The following is a 20,451-nucleotide window of genomic DNA, read 5'->3' on the forward strand; positions in this document are numbered from 1 at the left end:
TTTACATGCTGCTGCATGATTGTTATTGAGTCGTGATCCAGGCTGCACACAGGCCAGTGGGATCTTATTGTTGCTGGGGGGGTTCTGGTGTGTTGGGTACTCTGGTAAAAGTCCCTCATGAAGAAGCTCTGAAACGTTCCTGGTGATTCTCTGGTCTTTTCTGGCTGTTTCGATGCTGTTGAAACTTATTTTAGAGATTTTTCGGTCTCAACACGTTTTTTTTTTCTTCCCATTTAATTAACAACATTAACGTGCTTCATATGTTTCCAGAAAGAAACGAGCTACTACAGAGTTACAATTTGGTGCAGGCAGTGGAATGTACAGAACCACCCCTGCCAGCAGGGGCGCTGCCGCAGCTCAGCGCTCACCTTTCTATGGTTTTGGCACAGAATTAGTTTATTTATTAAACTTGTTCAAGTTTCAAATGATTGAGGTGTTTTGAAACATCTGATTTGAGAAATACTGGACTTGAGCTGTGTGAAAATAACAAATGTAACTGCTTCAATAGTGTAAATGGTGTCAGCTACATTTGTCAGCATCAACATTATTAGTTTACAGTCATAATTATTATTTTTATTACTGTGTTTTAATTAATAATGATGGATTTTCCCTTTCATTTCAGATGGAAACACACTTGATGGAAGAGAAATTCTTTACGCAACTGTGATTGGCCATTTTGGAAAATTTTGACCATTGTACATTTTCATGTGTTTGTCTTCTAATCTGCACAACAGCAGTGGTGCTCAAACGTATGTTTCACTACTTTTGTTGAAACATTTATGTCAGTCTATTGTTATGAACAGATCAACAAGTTTCTGAAGGCTTACACCTGACAGCATCTATTAATTGTGCTTCCATTTCCTTTCACCACAGACAATAAGAAGATCAAAAGAAGAATGAAAAAGATAATTCCAGAAAGCATGACAGAAACTGAGAAAGAAAACCTAAGAATGTCCCTTCAGGAAACCATTACAAGACTCAAAGATTAATTGAAGAGGATTTTATCCACCAGAGATTCAAACAGAAATAACATCTATCAGACGGAATATTTTCCTCATATTGAAGGTGCACCTCTGCAGATTTTGGACGCTGCTCTAACCTTCACTGACTGTTGAAAGTGAAACAGATGAGGCTTCAGTGCTAACAAAATCACTAGCAAACAGCAATCTACAAACGATGGCTTGGAGGAATGTCCAGGGAAATAACAGAATAGAAGCGGAGACTGTCAGCACAGCCAGCAGCCGGGACGTCCCGCTGAGAGAGACAGAGAGACGGGGACTGTGCCATTTAATAGGCAGCACCCAGGCACAGCCCGTCACTCCACTGGGGACCTGTAAGACCCCCTGTCCAGGAGGGGGCACTGGGGTTGTCCCGTTGACAAAAGGAAAAGAAGAAACTTACGAAAGGGCAGCTCTCTTGACAATTGTAAATGTTTTCATTGAAATAAACTTTGGAAAACCACAATTTAACACCAGAAGATGGAGACAGTGGGACAATAAAAATCAAAGTATATCTGTGATTTTTGCCTATGTGAATAGAAAAAAAATGCCAGTGCTATGATGTTAGATCAATAAATGTGACAACTGTGTAATCATCCATTTTACAAGTATGAATCTCAGTTGAAAACCTTGTGTAAGATAAATAAAACAACTTTTACCATGTGAATTAAGAGGGCAATCATTCCACAGCGAGAAAAACTCATTTCATTTCTTATAGTGGACATTCGGCAGGTTATAATCTCAGGTTCTGATCCAATAAATTAAAATAATCCCACACCAGTGTCATTCACTCATACGGAGCCATTGTTTGACCCTCCTTCATTAACGACTGTTGGCAGAAAGACTTGGGACTCAAAATCCTCCTGCTCAGTAGTTCAACCTGTTTCCATGTTGATAAGTCAGAACATCTACCAAGACAATGGGTTTGTCTGATGGTGTGTTTGAGTGACTTAACCTGTGAGCTTTGCACAGTCTACTAATATGCTGGCAATTAGCCTGAGCCACGATATGAAAACCAAATTGTTCAAATTGTCTCCCTGGAGTCCCCATCATGTGCTTTAGACCTTCCAAGTGTGTGTTTTTGTTCCTATGATGCCTGTGTGTCTGTTGACTTCAAAACAAAATCAGGTCCCCATTTCAAAATACCAGTTTTACTGTGTTGTACAGCAGAGAACTGTGTGTGCACGTTGGATACACTGTGGATGTGCATTTTAGCATTGCTATAGTGGGATTGATAATATTGCTTCCAGTCACAGCGTGTTCATGCCCCCATCAACGTGGTGATTGCCTCCCTGTAGACTGAAAACACCACTTCCTCTCACTTCCCTCCCCTCAAGCGCTGCTACACCAGCCTCTGCCACCTCTATTCTGGCCATTTTTGGTAACCCTGAGAAGTTTAATGCGAAACATGGTCATAAAAAAGGTTTTCCTAAAATTCTGAAACACTGTCTCGTGCCTTTTGGTGAGCTGAAACATTGGACCATTTTTTTTAACACACACCTGGTTCACCAGAACTATTCCTGGGGCAAAACTCCCCAGATTAGGGTTTTCAGCAACAACTTAATTTCATCTCCCAACTTTGCCACAATCGCCCTCTTGGGTTTTTGTTCCCTGATTGATTCCCATGTAAGATTATATTTGCCAGTTTGAACTTCTCAGATTTTAGGTCCTCCCTTTTGTTTCCTCTGCCTTCCCACTTAAAGTTTAGATTCTAAACTTTGAGACTTGGTTGAACATTAACATCTGCTGGCAAAGTGCATGTTCTTTTTGACACACCCTTCACTTCCCCACCGCTGTGGATACGACACTGACCTGTTGAGAACAAGCCGAGAACTTCGATGACAAATATTCTTGCCGTCCTGGAGAATTAGCTAAGGTCTATATACTTGGGAGATTATCAGCCACAGGAACGTGAAGAGAGGTCTTTTGGTTTTGTGGATCTACCTGCTAGCAGCAGAATGTGGTGAGTAATATATTTTAAGGTAATGGAATAGGCTGGACCTTGTACGCTTAAAGAGCTCAACCTCAATCTTATTTATACGGCTCATTTAAAAAGATACAAAGTTGTTTCACAGGTCAAAAACTGACAAATAAATCTAAATATGGAATAGGGGAAAAACCATAGGAGAGACAACAGAAGTGTGTTAAATAAAGGTAATTATATTCCCACAGTTATTTTACAGGCACGCAAACTATTTTAAAGACGAGCCAAAAAAACTGGATCCAACCTCGATCAGCTAAAAGGGAAGGAATCAACCCTAACCATAACCCTTTAGATCTGGGTATCGTTCTGCTCTGTGTGTATCCAAAATTATTCTCTCTGTATTTGCCTTTTTAACCGTTCTCTCCCCCCATTACTGAACCTGCTCTATGCTGGCTGTAAAACAGCCGCCCTGATAAACACCTGTGGCTGTGATGTGTTGGCAAGTCTTTAATAGCAAAGAACATGCTGTAATAAACTCCTGGAAGTAAATGAAAAGGGAGGTTATGAAGTGAAAATAAAGACTTTGTGGATCTATTTCTCTATGATCTGTTTCTATGTGTGCAAATTAGCACATTTTCACCGTTTATGTGTGACCGGTGTATGTCTGCGTTGTGTTATTTTTGTGGTTGTGGTGCGTAGAGTAGCCACGGGACACAGTTGAACTTTTGGAGGCACCCTCCGTTTAATCTGGTCAAAATAAAACAGCAAAATTAACATGTGCCGCTATTTGCTGATCCAGCCCAAACTACAGAGAAGACAACATGGAGTTAGCACCATCGCACTTGTTCACATCAATAAAACACTACATCGGAGCAACGTCAGAGCCCAATAATAAACTCGGCCCGCAACACTCGTAGGGCCCGATTCACCAATATGTTCTTACGAATCTTCTTAGATTCTTTCTTAAGTTGTCCTTAAGAAGTTTTTTAAGAAAACCCTACGTCGGATTCATCAACGCGTTCGTAAGCCCCAGAATTGTTCGCAGCTGTGTTCTTAGATTGATGAATGCCATCTGTTCGTAAATTGAGAGCGCGTGCCAGGTGAGTCTAATTAACATACGATTAGCATAAGTCACCGCCCACTAATGCCCATAAAAGGAACTGCAGCAGGACCCTGTAGACAGAGCAAAAAGCAGCCAAGTGCCCAAAGCGAAATGCCCAAAGCTTGCCTCTCCACGCCTGATTTCTGACGCCGTGTTGAACAATCAAGAAAGGATGGCTAACACGCTTGATAAAATTGCCTCAACCCTGATGACTATAGCCAACACGCTTAAAGAAATCAACGAGAATGTAAAAAAAAATAAACGTGTAAAACCTGTGCTCGGATTGTGACAATAATGCATTTTATTCACAAACGGGCAATTAATCGCGCTCGAACGTGAACCGCGTGCCTGCAGTCTGGCCCCATCATTGCGTCAGGACGCACATCCTCACGGGGTTGTGGCTCTGTGTCCAAACACATCCAGCGCCCCTTTAACATGCCGATGGTGCGTTCAATGGTGGAGCGACTGCGCGCATGCATCTGATTGAATAAAACTCCTGTGGAGTCTGAGGGTTGGTCAGTGGTGTCAACAACCAGGGAGCCAGGGCATATCCTCGATCCCCTAATAAAATAAATCAAGATAAAATCAAATAAAAAGACAGTTTTGGCATGGTTTCCAATTTGGTTGATTAATGTTAAGTCATTGGCACATTTACGTAATTTTAAAATTCTCCGTAAATCACCTAAAATAGGAAATAAACAAACAAATAAATAAATATGACGGAATTATCATTGTAATATTGAATTTTATTGAACTGCACAAGAGAAGAAAACACAACCATGCCAACATGTCGGCACTGAAATGTGCGCAAGAGTACTCCTGAGTGTTCGTGGGATTTGTTCTTACCTACGAATAAATCCAAGATAAGAAGAAATTGGTGAATGCCACAATCTTCGTCAACTGTTCGTAAGTGGGACTTAAGAACAAATTTGTTCGTAAGAACGCTTCGTGAATCTGGCCCGTAGAGTCAAACTGCGCTCTTTTAAATGCTCGAAGAAACTCGGGACTTTCCTGGTACTGAACAAAGGCTCCGCCCACAAGGCGGTATCTTTCTCTCTTATTGGACCGCGACTGGAGCGTAATACTCCAAATGCCCACCCCCTCCCGGTGTACAGTGAGTTGTGGTTGTCGCGCTTTGCACCCGCACAAGTGTTTAGAGACCTTCATTTAGGAAGATGAACATTTGTCTTCTGTTTTGGATCCTGCTCCCAGCAGCAGAATGCGGTAAGTTGAGGAAACTTTCTTTACACACATGTTCTGAAGAGAGTCGCCGGGCGGGCAGTGACGTGCGGTCAGGGGAGGCGGGTGCGGCGAAAAAAAGTTTACATCAATAAATATTAATATTTTCTACGTATATGTGTTAAAAATGCATTTGGAGTATGACTACACATTTCTGCCATTTCATTGAGTGAAAATTGCCGAATTTGAGTTACTATTGGTCAAAATTAAATTTGTGCTGCACACATCTCTGCACTTTAAAGACAAGATGGGTGCTCTATCCATAGCTATATAAGAAAGTTCTTTACAGGACAAATATGCTCCTGTGTATATGTTTGTGTTGGTTTGTGAGTGTAACTGAAAGAGGAATGCTGATGGGATATGAAGCATTATCAGTAGTTGTGTGCTGTTAGAAAAAGGGTGAAATAAGATGCTTTTTTTAGGTCTTACAATCGTAAATCTGACTCTTGAGCAGTCATTGCCTCACCAACATGGTAATCAAAGAACACACAATGATTCTGAATAAAACAACTCTCCCCAAACGAATATAAAATATTCAAAATGACGTGATTGATTGAACACCTCAACTGGTCGGTGATACTGCCATCGACTTTTCAAGAACATTCAAAAACTCCCTTTGTTTTTGTTTAGCTCTGCAATAAAAACATCAATAGCGAATAATGCACCAGGAAGCTGGTGAAATACTTGAAGATATTTGGGCAGTGACACTATTCTAAACGTCAACATGGTCAACCGAACCGAAATTGGCTCAATGACTTTTGTGAGTTGTCTGTTGATTGCGCGTGTCGTTCCGACTGAGCAGTGACTCATACAGAGTCATACTGCATACTGCATACTGAGACTTCCTGATAAAACCTCTGCTAAAGTACCTCTGCCCTGTGTGTGTGTGTTGTGTGTGTGTTGTGTGTGTGTGTGTGTGTGTGTGTGTGTGTGTGTGTTTTAATATTTAATACTTATTTAATAATTTTAATATCACAGGCTTATGCATGAAATAGTTGTCACTTGTTGATACGGCATCTGTCTAAACACTGATTTAAACCTATTTCCACCATTTCACTGAAATTGTTGTCTTTATCAACATTTATTTGTCAAGAAATACAGTAATTCAACATGAAAATTTACATTCAAAAATGATGCATGAACAAGCTGGTCAAGATATTGTTTAGTCAGGAATCCTTTAATTCTTGCAATATTTTTGGGTGTTAGTCAGCTCATTTTGTTGTCCTCATGTGGTTGTTGGTCTCAAACTGTCTCAAACTACCAAGAATGATCTCCCAGGTAACTGTCCAAACACAGATGTATTTTTTAGTTGTTGACTATCTGAGGATTTGCTTTGATTTTGATGCCTGCACACAGAGTACGAAGAGAGTGGAGATTAAACCTCTTTTCTCGTACGGTGGAGCGCGGTTCTGCTGCTGACATTAGTTATTGGGAGCCAGGACTTGATTTGCGCTCCAGCCTCACATTCACTGCCAAGCGGCGATCAGCGCTGCCTCAGGAAGTTCCAAATAAGGGCAGGGAAATGGAAACCCACCGGAATAGGTCCTTATGTAGTCACGACCTTATAAGGCCCGGTTTTCCGGGAGCAGCGCAGCCTGCTGCACGAACGGCAGATCTAACTGAAAGCTGCGCGGCTGCAGGGAGAGAGCAAGTGTTTAGCGACCTTCATTTAGGAAGATGAACATTTGTCTTCTGTTTTGGATCCTGCTCCCAGCAGCAGAATGCGGTAAGTTGAGGAAACTTTCTTTACACGCACGTTCTGAGCGCTGTGTTGCGCTTTTCTCAGGTAGAAATAGACAATCAATCAGCTCTAGATGCTCTTAGTGGTGTTTTGTCCAGTGTGGTTTTTATCCTGACATGTGGTGGTCTGGCTCAGAGAGGATCAATGATGATGATCAAAGATATTTTTGCTTTTTTTGATACCGTCCACCAATTTGAGCAGATACGACTCACAGCTTAAGGTTTAAAATAATTAACCATAATATTAAACTGTCTACATCTTTCAATATTAATTTGACAAGACCTGAGATTGGGATCAATTTATAACATGATTATTTTTGTCAGAACCGCTGATCCCACTGTGAGGGTCCAGAGTTTTGACTCCATTTGTTTGTGTGTTTCAGGTTCCCATTCTCTTGAGTTCTTGTCTACAGGACGTGTTCAGCCTGGATCTGGGCTCCATTTTGAACAAGTTACAGAGTTTGATGGAGTTGTGATCTCTCACTGTGACAGTGGGACACAACAAGAACACTTCAAACCCGTCCTGGAATCCCACAACTTACCTGGGACCTGCACAGCAGCATGTTATGATGTTTTTGATGCTCTCAAAGCAATTTCTAAATTCATCAATCACACACGGAGTAAGTTTGCAGCACATTTGCTTTATAACGTGTTTATTTTGTTGAAGATGAACTGAACATTTTACATAAAACAATCCTTGTAGATGTTCAGCGGCGGCGTGGCTGCATCACGTCAGACGAGAGGCTTGAATCTGCTTTTGACAACTGGGCAGTGAATGGAGAGGGTTTCATTCAGTTTGATGCTGGAGCTCAGAAATGGAAAGCCCTGTCTCCTTCTGCAGAAATGATTAAAGATTCGTGGAACAACCGTGAGGCTCGGAACCATTTCTATGGACAATTCATCAGGAGATACTGTCTAGAAATGATCCATCAGATCAAATTAAAAGAAACAGAAAAAAGAACAGGTGAATAAACACACACATATATTTGTACTTGTATCTTTGTGAGGACTTACACAGATTCATGAAATACCTGTTTTTTACGACACAGCATGTAAAATCTAACAACCACACAGATTTGGCTCATTGGACATAATTCAGGAATTAACCTGAACACATACAAAAGTATCTTTTCTTCCCCTGGCTGGTCCCACCCTGATCATCACCTTTTCTATCCTCCTGCAGATCTCCGTGTGTTTGCCAACCCTGTTAACAGAACCAAGGCATTGCTGAAGTGCCACGTCACCAGTACTGACAAATCAGTGCGTTCAGTGTCTCTGACTGAAGACGGGGCCCCCAAGGCAAACTGGATCACTGTAACTGGCCCGTTGCCTTCTGGGGATGGATCAGTGATCCTCATCCTGACAGCTGAGGTCCCCCTGATCCACCCCAACATCTATGGCTGTGTTGTCCAAACAGAAGACAGAAACATCACTGTCATGTGGGGTGAGAACTTTACATTTACATACTGCTGCATGATTGTTATTGAGTCGTGATCCAGGCTGCACACAGGCCAGTGGGATCTTATTTGCTGGGGGGGTTCTGGTGTGTTGGGTACTCTGGTAAAAGTCCCTCATGAAGAAGCTCTGAAACGTTCCTGGTGATTCTCTGGTCTTCCTCCGTCTGAAAGCAGACCTTTGGATCTTTTCTGGCTGAGATTACAGCAGTGTTGGTCATTAACTCTGTCAGAAACGGCTGTTTCGATGCTGTTGAAACTTATTTGAGACTTATTTTTTTGTCTCTCCACAAGGTTTTTTTTTTGGGGCCCATTGAATTAACAACATTTAACGTGCTTCACATGTTTCCAGAAAGAAACGAGCTACTACAGAGTTACAATTTGGTGCAGGCAGTGGAATGTACAGAACCACCCTCTGCCAGCAGGGGGCGCTGCAGCAGCTCAGCACCCACCTTTCTATCGTCTTGGCACAGAATTATCAGTGCGCAACGTTGAGCTTCAGTCTGTGTCCAGGCCTCAGACAACTGTCGGCATGTCACGTTGGTCCAGACAGTTAATAAATTAAAAATAAGTTTATTACAATAACACATATGACGACATGCTGCATAGAGTAAAGTATGGCCAGTTTGGTGATTACAATAATCATGTTTTTGTTGTTTATACTCTTTTATGAGCAGATGGAAACACACTTGATGGACGACACATCCTTTACATCCACATGACGTTTTGGAGAATTATCGGCATCATTTTTACAGTTTGTTTTTTAATCTCCGTAATGACTCTTTTGTGTAAGTCTCACTTCTTTGATTGTAACTTTCAAGTCAGTCTGTGAGCTGATATTTTACTATTGTGGCCCTGCATTAATAGAATGTTAATGTTTATTGTGAAATACACCTGTCGGCATCTATTAATTGTTCCTTCATTTTATTTCTTCATAGTCACAAGAGGTAAAAGTGGTGAGGAAACTTAACTCATGAGTCCATTGAAGAATAACTGGGGGAAGATGGATTTTATCCACGGAGGACTTGAGCAGAGACGACATCAATGATCCAGGATGTTTTACTCTTCATGCTGAAAGTGCACGTCTATAGAAACGTGTAGACCTGAACAGAGGATCCAAAGTCACATGTGCTGTAATATTTGGACTGTGTTGTCATCCAGTAGCAGAGCTTTGGGACTTATGCTGCTGACACGGGTCTAACCTTCACTGACTGTCATCTTTTTTAAGAAGCCAAGAAGCCAAACTATGGAAAACTTTAGCACTTTGACCCTAAATTCAGTGAGTGTTATTTACTCATTCATCTCTCCTTTATTTTGTTTGCATCATCTTTATTTATTTTATGTAAAACATTGGTCACTTATTTTGACATTGTAAAAATCTTTTATGTTGTTGAATGTTTGATGACTTTATTTCTGTTTCTGAAAGACTGGTTTCAGTTACATCCTTGGTGTTGTTGAAATTTAACTCTTAAATTTAACTTAATTTAACTGAAGTTCTTCCTTGAAGAATCTAACAAATTCATGTGAAACTGGTCGACTAATATTGTGTGTAAAATAGTAAAGTGTTTAACAGTGTTTGTAACTAACTTGCAGGACCTGATGTGTGAAGTCCTTAAGAGTTTCTATTTTTTCCATTATTAAATACAGTATTTGTAAATATTGTATGTTTTTACTTCCTGCAATAAATGAGTTTTAATTTTAAGAGCTGGTGTGATAATGTTTATTTTCATTTACTTTCACTGACTCTTTTAGTTCATTTGTGTTTTACCCATTTTGAAAAAAACAACTTTAATTTGGCCAGGTTTAGTTGCATATTTGGTCTCATATTTTAGTCTTTTTCTGGTCATTAAAGTACCGGTAATGTCCTGCTGAAACACCAGTACTTTTCATACAAAGAGAATCCACACAGTAGGGGAACGAGGAAGCAGCCCTGAGGAGTTCTGGTGACCAGGATGAGAGGAGATGAGATGTGGGTTTTTATCCTGACATGTGTGGTCTGGCTCAGAGAGGATCAATGATGATGATCAAAGAGATATTTTTTTTTTTTTGATACCGTCCACCAATTTGAGCAGATACGACTCACAGCTTAAGGTTTAAAATAATTAACCATAATATTAAACTGTCTACATCTTTCAATATTAATTTGACAAGACCTGAGATTGGGATCAATTTATAACATGATTATTTTTGTCAGAACCGCTGATCCCACTGTGAGGGTCCAGAGTTTTGACTCCATTTGTTTGTGTGTTTCAGGTTCCCATTCTCTTGAGTTCTTGTCTACAGGACGTGTTCAGCCTGGATCTGGGCCCCATTTTGAACAAGTTACAGAGTTTGATGGAGTTGTGATCTCTCACTGTGACAGTGGGACACAACAAGAACACTTCAAACCCGTCCTGGAATCCCACAACTTACCTGGGACCTGCAGACCAGCATGTTATGATGTTTTTGATGCTCTCAAAGAGTTAGCTTGGCTTTTGATTCCACGAACCGGACTTCAATCCCTCGACCCTGTCTCCCACCTCAAATACATGACAGCTCCATAAGTTTTGTCACTTCCATCTGAGAATGTGATCCCCCATGGCTTGCCTTTCCAGTCAGCTAGTGTGAGGCTCCTGTGGAATTTAATCTGTCCACGCTGGACATACTCTTCAAATAACTGAATGGCTTCTTCTCTGAGACCTTCTGACAGTGGTTTATCCCAGGTTTCTCTGGTCAGCTTGCCACCACCTCCCTCCTGGAATGCTTTTCTGACAAGGATCGCCCCCTCTGTTTGGCGGGTGTCAAATCAAATCAAATCAATCTTTATTTATATAGCGTCTTATACAATCAAAATTGTTTCAAGGCGCTTTCCAGAATCCCAGAGCCTGACCCCAGACAAGCAACAGTGGCAAGGAAAAACTCCCCTTTAACAGGAAGAAACCTTGAGCAGGACCAGGCTCATGTAGGGGGACCCTCCTGCTGATGGCCGGCTGGGTAAAGAGAGAGGAGGGGAGGGAGGACAGGTAGAGGATAGGATAGGTAGGAGAGGGGTAGAGGAGAGGAGAGGTAGAGTGAAGGGGAGGTAGAGGAGAGGAGAAGGAGGCGAGGAGGGAAAGAAGAGAGGAGAAGAAAGAAGAGGAGAGGTAGAGGAGAAGGAGAGGAGGAGAGGAGAGGAGAGGAGAGGAGAGGAGAGGAGAGACATAGAGCACAGAAACACACACAAAAAATATCCACAATCACTTCAACGGGGCCGGCGGTCATTATGCAGCTCCGATGGCAGTGATACCTGCAAATAAATAGAGGGGGGGGGGGGGGGGAGAGAAGCAGAAAACTACACAAGAATCAGCATAACTAGTCTGCTCGATGAGGAGAGGGAAGGAGAGGAAAGGAGAGGAAACCATGACCCAGTGGAGTGACAGAGGCCTGTCAGGTGATCATGTTTCCGGACCCCGGCAGCCTCGGCCTATAACAGCATAGCTAGAATGTGACCTAATGATTAGACGACCCCCTAAGTGTGATAATTTGTCTGTCTATGATAGTAACTGGAACTACTGAATTAGTAACAGTAAGCTTTTTCAAAGAGGTAGGTTTTGAGTCTGATCTTAAAAGTAGCGATGGAGTCAGCCTCCCGTACCTGGACAGGGAGCTGGTTCCAAAGCAGGGGGGCCTGGTAGCTAAATGCTCGGCCCCCCATTCTACTCCTAGAAACTCTGGGAACCACAAGTAGACCAGCATTCTGAGAGCGGAGCGGTCTATTGGGCTGATAGGGTATCACTAGCTCCTCCAGGTAGGATGGAGCTAGGCCTCTGAGGACCTTGTAGGTCAGAAGAAGGGTTTTAAAAGTTATTCTAAATTTAACGGGCAGCCAATGAAGCGACGCCAGTACAGGAGTTATGTGATCTCTTTTGTCAATACCTGTCAGAACTCTGGCTGCAGCATTTTGGATCAACTGGAGGCTTCTTAAAGAGTTGTTTGGACACCCTGATAATAAGGAGTTACAGTAGTCCAGCCTGGAAGTAACAAATGCATGGACTAACTTTTCAGCATCAGGCTGCATCAGTAGCTTCCTGATCTTTGAGATGTTCCTCAAGTGAAAAAAGGCACTTCTAGAGACTAGTTTAATGTGTGAGTTGAAGGAGAGATTTTGGTCAAAAGTTACTCCTAGATTCCTCACAGAGAGACTAGATGTTAATGAGATACCATCTAGAGTGATCATGTGATCTAATCTATCCCTGAGAGGTTCAGGACCAAACACCATGACCTCAGTTTTTCCTGGGTTAAGGAGGAGGAAATTTGAAGACATCCAGGACTTTATGTCTTTAAGACAGGTCTGGAGCTTCACTAACTTCTCTGTCTCCTCGGGTTTCATGGATAAATAGAGCTGAGTCTCATCAGCATAACAATGAAAATTTATCCCATGCTGCCGAATAATGTTCCCTAAGGGAAGCATGTACAATGTGAAGAGGATTGGTCCGAGTACGGAACCTTGAGGAACTCCATGGCTAACCCTACTGTATGAGGAGGGAACGCCGTGGACATGGGCAAACTGGTATCTATCAGATAAGTATGATCTAAACCAGTCTAGTGCTGTCCCTTTAATCCCAATCACATGTTCCAGTCTCTGTAACAGGATGCTGTGATCAACTGTATCAAAAGCAGCACTGAGGTCCAGCAGAACCAGCATAGAGACCAGTCCATGATCGGAAGCTATGAGAAGATCATTAGTGACTTTAAGAAGTGCTGTTTCTGTGCTGTGGTGAGCTCTAAAGCCTGACTGAAACATCTCAAACAGGCTGTTCCTCTGCAGGTGCTCCAGTAACTGAGTCACCACCACCTTCTCTAGAACTTTAGAGATAAAAGGAAGGTTGGATATTGGCCTATAATTTGCCAAGACCTCAGGGTCCAGTGATGGTTTTTAAGCAACGGCTTAATCACCGCCACCTTGTAGGACCGGGGTACATAACCTGACACTAAAGAACCATTGATCTGGTCCAGGATAGAACTGCCTATCAGTGGTAGAACATCCTTCAACAGGTGTGTTGGGATGGGATCTAAAAGACACGTAGTGGTCTTGGATTTCTGAATTAGCGATGACGCCTCAGAAAAATATATAGGGCTGAAGGAGTTTAAGGGCTCGTTGGAGACCCTGTATGTTCCCACAGTCGGCACATCTGGTGATGGTCCAGTTGTAGGGATGGCCTGGTTAGCTTTCTCTCTGATAGCTAGAACTTTATCAGTGAAGAAGCTCATGAAGTCTTCACCACTAAGGGAAGAAGGGATACGTGGATCTAAAACACTGTGACTCTTGGTTAATTTGGCCACAGTGCTGAAGAGAAACCTGGGGTTGTTCTTATTTTCCTCAATCAAAGAAGAAAAATAAGCTGTTCTAGCCTTGCGAAGGGCCTTTTTGTAAACTAATAGACAGTCTTTCCAGGCTACATGGTAGCTGTCTATCTTACAAGAATGCCACTTCCTTTCCAGTCTTCGCACTTTCTGCTTGAGGGTCCTGATATGTGAGTTATACCAGGGGGCACACCTCCTCTGATTTACTATTTTCTTTTTCAGGGGGGCAACAGAATCAAGCGTGATTCTCAGTGAGGTTGCTGCACCTTCAGCAATAGAGTCAACCTCAGCAGGGCTAAGATTATAATGATTGATCCCTGGGGAAACACACGGTGGTCCTGGGATTAGCACAGGGATCACTTCCTTAAACTTAGCTACAGCATTATCTGAACGACATCTGCTATAGTAAGACTTTGTTCTGAGCATAGAAGAATCCTTAATCATAAATGTAAAAGTGATCAAAGAGTGGTCTGACAGGACTGGGTTCTGAGGGAACACTGACACATGTTCTACCTCAACACCATAAGTCAGAACTAGATCTAGGGTGTGGTTAAAGCTGTGAGTTGGTTGGTTTATCTGCTGGAGGAAACCAACTGACTCAAGTAATGAAATGAAGCCATTTCTAAAGCTGTCGTTATAACGTCCATATGGATGTTAAAGTCTCCAATGATAATGACTTTTTCCGTTCTAAGGACCAAGTCAGATAAGAAGTCAGAGAACTCAGACAGGAACTCTGAATGTGGCCCAGCAGGGGGCCGATATACAACTACAAACAGAAGTGGCTTTTCTGTCCTCCAGTTCAGATGAGTGATGCCAAGAGTCAGGCTTTCAAATGAACTGAAGCTCCGTTTTGGTCTGGGATTAATTAATAACTTGGAGTGATAGATTGCTGCCACTCCCCCTCCTCGACCAGTAACACGTGGAATATGATAATTAAGATGGATAGGAGGAGTAGATTCATTTAAGCTCACATACTCCTCCTCCTGAAGCCAGGTCTCAGTAAGACAGAATAAATCAATGTGATGATCCACTATCAGGTCGTGCACTAACAGGGATTTACACAAAAGAGATCTAATATTTAACAGTCCACACTTAATTGTGATATTAGTTTCTCCAACTTGTGCTTCAGTATTAATTTTAATAAGATTTTGGTGATTGACCGCTCCCCTGCTCTGTGCTTGGTGAACTTTTAACCGTGGAACAGAGACTACCTCTATAGTGTTAAATATGTTATTGTTGGTGGATGAGGGTTCTAAGGAAGCAGCAGAGAGGTGTGTAAGACTACAACTCTGCATCCTGGTCTGGACCCTGGGTTGTCAGGTCACTTTGGGTCTAATAAAATTAGCCAGATTGCTAGAAATGAGAGAAGCGCCATCTCGAGTGGGATGGACACCGTCTCTCCTAATCAGACCAGGTTTTCCCCAGAAGGTGCTCCAATTGTCTATAAAGACCACCTGGTTATCGGGGCACCACCGTGACAGCCAGCGACGAAGCGATGACATGCGGCTAAACATCTCATCGCTGGCCAGATTGGGGAGGGGACCAGAGAATGCTACGGAGTCCGACATCGTTTTTGCGTAGTTACACACCGACTTCAAGTTAATTTTAGTGACCTCCGACTGCGAAGCCGGGTGTCGTTGGCTCCGACGTGAATAATAACTTTACCAAATTTACGATTACGTCTCGCCAGCAGCCATAAATTTGCTTCTATGTCGCCCGCTCTGGCCCCCGGAATGCACCTAACTATGGTCGCTGGAGTCGGCTTCACGTAGCGCAAAACAGAGTCGCCAATTACCAGGGTCGGTTTCTCGGCGGGTGTGTCGCCGAGTGGGGAAAAGCGGTTAGCCACGGGAAGCGGTTGGTGGTGCACCGTGGCCTTTGTTTTGGGCTACGCTTCCTACGAACCGTCACCCAGCCGCCCTGGCTAGCCGGCTGCTCGGCTGCTGCCGGGGGACCGCTAGCTGTAGCTACGCTAGGCGGCTCCGCAGCAGCTAGCTTATCCTGGCTACATGACGCAACTCCAGCTAACTCCAAGCTGCGGAACCGCGTCTCAAGCTCGCTAAGTCTCGCCTCCATAGCCATAAATAAACTACACTTTCTGCACCTGTTCCCTGCACTAAGGGAGGCAGAGGAGTAACTAAACATTTCACACTCTGAACAGACAAAGACACGGGGTGAAACAGACGGTGAGGCCATGCTAACGCTAGTGATCGGCGAGGCCCTGTATTTGTTTAATATGGGTTGATTCTTACTGTTGATATCAGGTGACTAGAATGTCTCAATTGTTCAAAATTTTAAGTAAAGTGAATACAACACACCAAGTGTTCAATATTAAGTGAATACAGCACACCAAGTGTTCGATATTAAGTGAATACGGCACCCCGTGCACAATGCAACCAGCAAACGACAGAAGAGTCAGGAAGGGTGTGACGAAGCCAATTGGGTCATAAAGCCCAGCTATCTGGCTCAGGAGTCCCCTCCTAGTCAGTGGATTAGGTGTCTCATCTCTCACCTCCTCTTGAGAAGATTCTTGCCAACTCTCATTTTCTGTTCCTTTTGGAAAAATTAATTGAAGTCATCATGTAGAGTTTGTCCTCCTCTACTTGGTACCCAATCCCCAGGGCTTTGTTGTCTCCATCCCTCATTTGATTTGGAAGAATTAGGGTCTGACTTTGTCTTAAACCCTTCTTCAGGACTCCTGCTTCCATTTCCTTCCTCCCACTTTCCCCTGACCGGACCCATGGTTTGAGAGAAAATCCTCCAGCTCTTAGGATTTCTTCACTTCTTCATTTTATTTCTACTTTATTCTATATTTATGTATATATGCTTATAATGCTTATAATACATATATATTATATCATGCGTGTGTGTATATATACAGTATATATATATATATATATATATATTATATATGCTTATAATATATGCTTTATATATGCTTATAACGTTCTGATCTTATCTGTATTTATTTATTCTGTTTCTATACTTTGTATAGGTTGCTACTACAATTCAATTTCCTCACGGGGATGAATAAAGTACATCTTAATCTTAATTTGGGTTCCCTCTCCTCTGCCAAAGTCATTTCTTTCCCACCTGGTTGGCAGTTCCCACATCGGCATCCTCCACACTTGGCTCACATGCAGCCCCAATGCTGTCCCACCTCCACCACTCAAGGAACTCACGGTTGCCAACAGCTGAAAACTTTGCTTGATTCACCTCCTTCAGTTGTACCTGAGCTGCCTCAGTGGTTGGATTCCAGACAATTTCCTCATATTTGACAGTAGCTGTCCTCATGGAGCGAGCAAAATGTGTTTTGGACTCATGTGCCGCCACATCCACTTCTTCACACAAATCAGAGTGAGCTCCAGCCACCGTCTTTCCAGGGGACCCTCCCACAAGACAAGATCTCCCACAATTCTCACCCTTTGTGGAACGAGTCTTCCCTCTCGGTGACTAATAAGAAGTTCAACTTCTTCTGGCCTTCTTAATTCGTCAAGCTGGACCTCTGGGAAGAACTACTGCAATTTCTCAGGTTGGATTACTTTGTGCACCTTGGCAATTTCATCCAGGCCGTAGCAGACAAGCTCATGAGCACTCTCGGTCCCTTTCGGAGTCTGGACTCTGAATTTAAGGACATATCTTTCTGTGTTCACCTTCATGGTCATTCCACCAACTCCATGCACAATTAAAGTTACTTTCTCACTCTTCAACCTCAACCTCAGGCCGGCAGCAGCCTTATGGGTGATGTAGTTTGTATCTGATGCAAGGTCCACGAGGGTCCCAATCTTCTGCCCTGCGTTCGCAGTGACCTCCATCAGCATCATGATGACTGGAGGTTCAGTCAGCCCATTACTTCTTAACAACTCGGACTGGTCCTCTGTATTTTTTCCCACTGCTGTTTTGTTGGTGAAAGCTCTTCTGCACCGCTCTGCCAGTTCTGGGGAAAGTTCAGACAAGAACTCTTCCTGTTCTTCTGTTAGCTTGCACTTCTGCTTTTTCCACTCGTCTCGTCATGACCCTTTTTAAGTTCTCCTTTTGGGCAGCGAATGTAACGGTGATCTGAGGGGCCTCCTCCTTTTTTATAGTCTTTCTTTCTGCATAGGAAGGTCTCTCTGCAAAATCCTTCATCACCATGATGTCCCAGGCATTTTCTGCATGCTCCCAGTTTTTCCAAAGCAGTTTTCTTTTCAGGTAGCTTCATCCCTTTGAATTTCTTACAGAAGAAAATCTTGTTCTTGTGCCCTCCATCGCCACAGAGAACACAAACATCTTCCAGTACTTCTCTCTTTGTGGTTCTTGTTGAGCCATATTTTTTCTCATATTTTCTTTTGGGATGGTCTGACACTTTGTCCACAATCCTTAGCTGTTCAAGCCTCTCCAGTACTACTTCCTGATTTTAGGAATTTCAGCAGCATGTCAAAGTGATTGTCTGAAGTGACCCTATTCTTCGGCTCGACCATGATCGACCAGTCTCTTTTACATAGTCAGGTAACTTGCTTTCCAAAGATTTAATGACAAGTGGGTTCCTCCTGGCTCCAGAGTTGCCCAGCTCTGTGAGATCTGCTAGGGCCTTCTCCACAGACTGTATAAGGTCAATGACTTTCCTTGGCTGGTTTCCCCTTACATGTGGTATCTTTTCTAGCTCCTCAAGGATTTCAAGGACGATGGTTGATTTGTTTCCATATCTGTTTTCTATGACTCTTAAAATATCTTCAGCAGTGGTATAGGTTGAAAGCCTGAGGTCCTTTGCTATCCTGTCCTCCACACTATCCAGGAGCTGAATTTTCTTGACTTCAGCTGATCCAGATGGCTCTCCTTGCTTCTGCAGGTTTTCCCAGTCCTGTCTCCATCTGTGATATTCCCTCTTGCAGCCACTGAAAACTGGTAGAGTGGTTGCCTTAATCTTCACAGTTGGTATTGCTGGTGTGGGAAATGCTTTCCAGACTCCTGAAGCTTCTGTGGCAAGCCCTTGCTCTGCAACCCTCCGTGCAGTGACAAATTCTTCTTAACATCTGCTGGTAAAGTGCATGTTCTTTTTGACACACCCTTCACTTCCCCACCGCTGTGGATACGACACTGACCTGTTGAGAGCAAGCCGAGAACTTCGATGACAAATATTCTTGCCGTCCTGGAGAATTAGCTAAAGTCTATATACTTGGGAGATTATCAGCCACAGGAATGTGAAGAGAGGTCTTTTGGTTTTGTGGATCTACCTGCTAGCAGCAGAATGTGGTGAGTAATATATTTTAAGGTAATGGAATAGGCTGGACCTTGTACGCTTAAAGAGCTCAACCTCAATCTTATTTATACGGCTCATTTAAAAAGATACAAAGTTGTTTCACAGGTCAAAAACTGACAAATAAATCTAAATATGGAATAGGGGAAAAACCATAGGAGAGACAACAGAAGTGTGTTAAATAAAGGTAATTATATTCCCACAGTTATTTTACAGGCACGCAAACTATTTTAAAGACTAGCCAAGAAAACTGGATCCAACCTCGATCAGCTAAAAGGGAAGGAATCAACCCTAACCATAACCCTTTAGATCTGGGTATCGTTCTGCTCTGTGTGTATCCAAAATGATTCTCTCTGTATGAGCCTTTTTAACCGTTCTCTCCCCCCATTACTGAACCTGCTCTATGCTGGCTGTAAAACAGCCGCCCTGATAAACACCTGTGGCTGTGATGTGTTGGCAAGTCTTTAATAGCAAAGAACATGCTGTAATAAACTCCTGGGAGTAAATGAAAAGGGAGGTTATGAAGCGAAAATAAAGACTTTGTGGATCTATTTCTCTATGATCTGTTTCTATGTGTGCAAATTAGCACATTTTCACCGTTTATGTTCTTTGAACAACAGTCTAACGCTTGATTCTAAGTTACTTTAACTCCATTGGAACTTCTCTTGTAGCCTTTGTGCAGACGTTGAAATTTGCGACCAGTGTGGAAAATGCACTTGATCAGTTTGCGATGGGTTGAGAGTTTCCGCTTCCTTGGTATCTACTTTGACCAGAGGCTGAGCTGGAAGGATCATATCAGGCAGGTAGTAAGTTTATCAAAGACAAGCATGAGAAGAAAGATTCTGGTATTAAAAGCCAGTTCTATTCTAAGGTGGACAGCAGATCTAAGGATTAGCTTCAGGTCTATACTGATGGCTCAAAGGACACAAACAGATGCAACTGTGTCTGCACCTTCTAGAAACTTTGAGTATAGCAAAAGAACATCAGATTACATTAGTGTATTTGCTACTGAATTTGTTGCAATTCATGTGGCAGTTCAGTGGGTTTATCAGAACAACATCCAGAAGGCAGTAACTTGTAGTGATTCAGTATCAGCATTAACAAGCATCAAAACAGGAGCATCAAAAGCTCAAAGTTTAGTAATAAATATAATCAGAGAGTGGAGGAAAGGTGCAGGGAAGGGGCTTTGTGTTGTTTCTGTGGACCCCAGCTCACATGGGGATCTTGAGGAATGAAAGGGCAGAGAGGTTGGCAAAGGAAGCAGAGAAGAGGAGCAGTGTTGAGAGAGAAATTAAATGATCAAAGTCAGAAGGCAAGAGTGTTGTGTGGGTAAAAGCAAATGAGCAGTGGCAACAGAGCGGGGAAACAGAGGTCAAGGGGAGGCATCTTCTTTCCAATACAAAGGAGGGACAATGCATCAAGGAGAAGGGAAAAGA

At 42.8% G+C, this 20,451-nt stretch overlaps 1 protein-coding gene across 7 annotated transcripts in view; it reads left to right on the forward strand.

Moving 5' to 3' along the window:
• Nucleotides 1-503: 503 nt before the first annotated feature.
• Nucleotides 504-20,451, forward strand: part of LOC130520011 (RLA class II histocompatibility antigen, DP beta chain-like) — a 46,862-nt gene continuing 26,914 nt past the window's right edge. For 2 of the 7 annotated variants that reach the window (XR_008948592.1, XM_057023568.1), the window contains exons 1-3: nucleotides 6,639-6,989; nucleotides 7,387-7,623; nucleotides 7,707-7,967. Coding sequence is in view for 5 of the 7 variants with exons in the window: in XM_057023568.1 (XP_056879548.1) it covers nucleotides 6,941-6,989; nucleotides 7,387-7,623; nucleotides 7,707-7,967 (547 nt within the window). In the remaining 2 variants the exon portion in view is untranslated. Of the gene's footprint in view, nucleotides 750-873; nucleotides 2,962-6,638; nucleotides 6,990-7,386; nucleotides 7,624-7,706; nucleotides 7,968-8,186; nucleotides 8,448-8,809; nucleotides 8,962-9,134; nucleotides 9,246-9,395; nucleotides 10,160-20,451 lie in introns of those variants that run through there. The other 5 variants (XM_057023571.1, XR_008948593.1, XM_057023570.1 and 2 more) reach the window with 5 other exon arrangements.

This window comes from Takifugu flavidus, unplaced genomic scaffold (assembly GCF_003711565.1).
Source record: "Takifugu flavidus isolate HTHZ2018 unplaced genomic scaffold, ASM371156v2 ctg262, whole genome shotgun sequence".
In the NCBI taxonomy this organism is placed as follows: domain Eukaryota; kingdom Metazoa; phylum Chordata; class Actinopteri; order Tetraodontiformes; family Tetraodontidae; genus Takifugu; species Takifugu flavidus.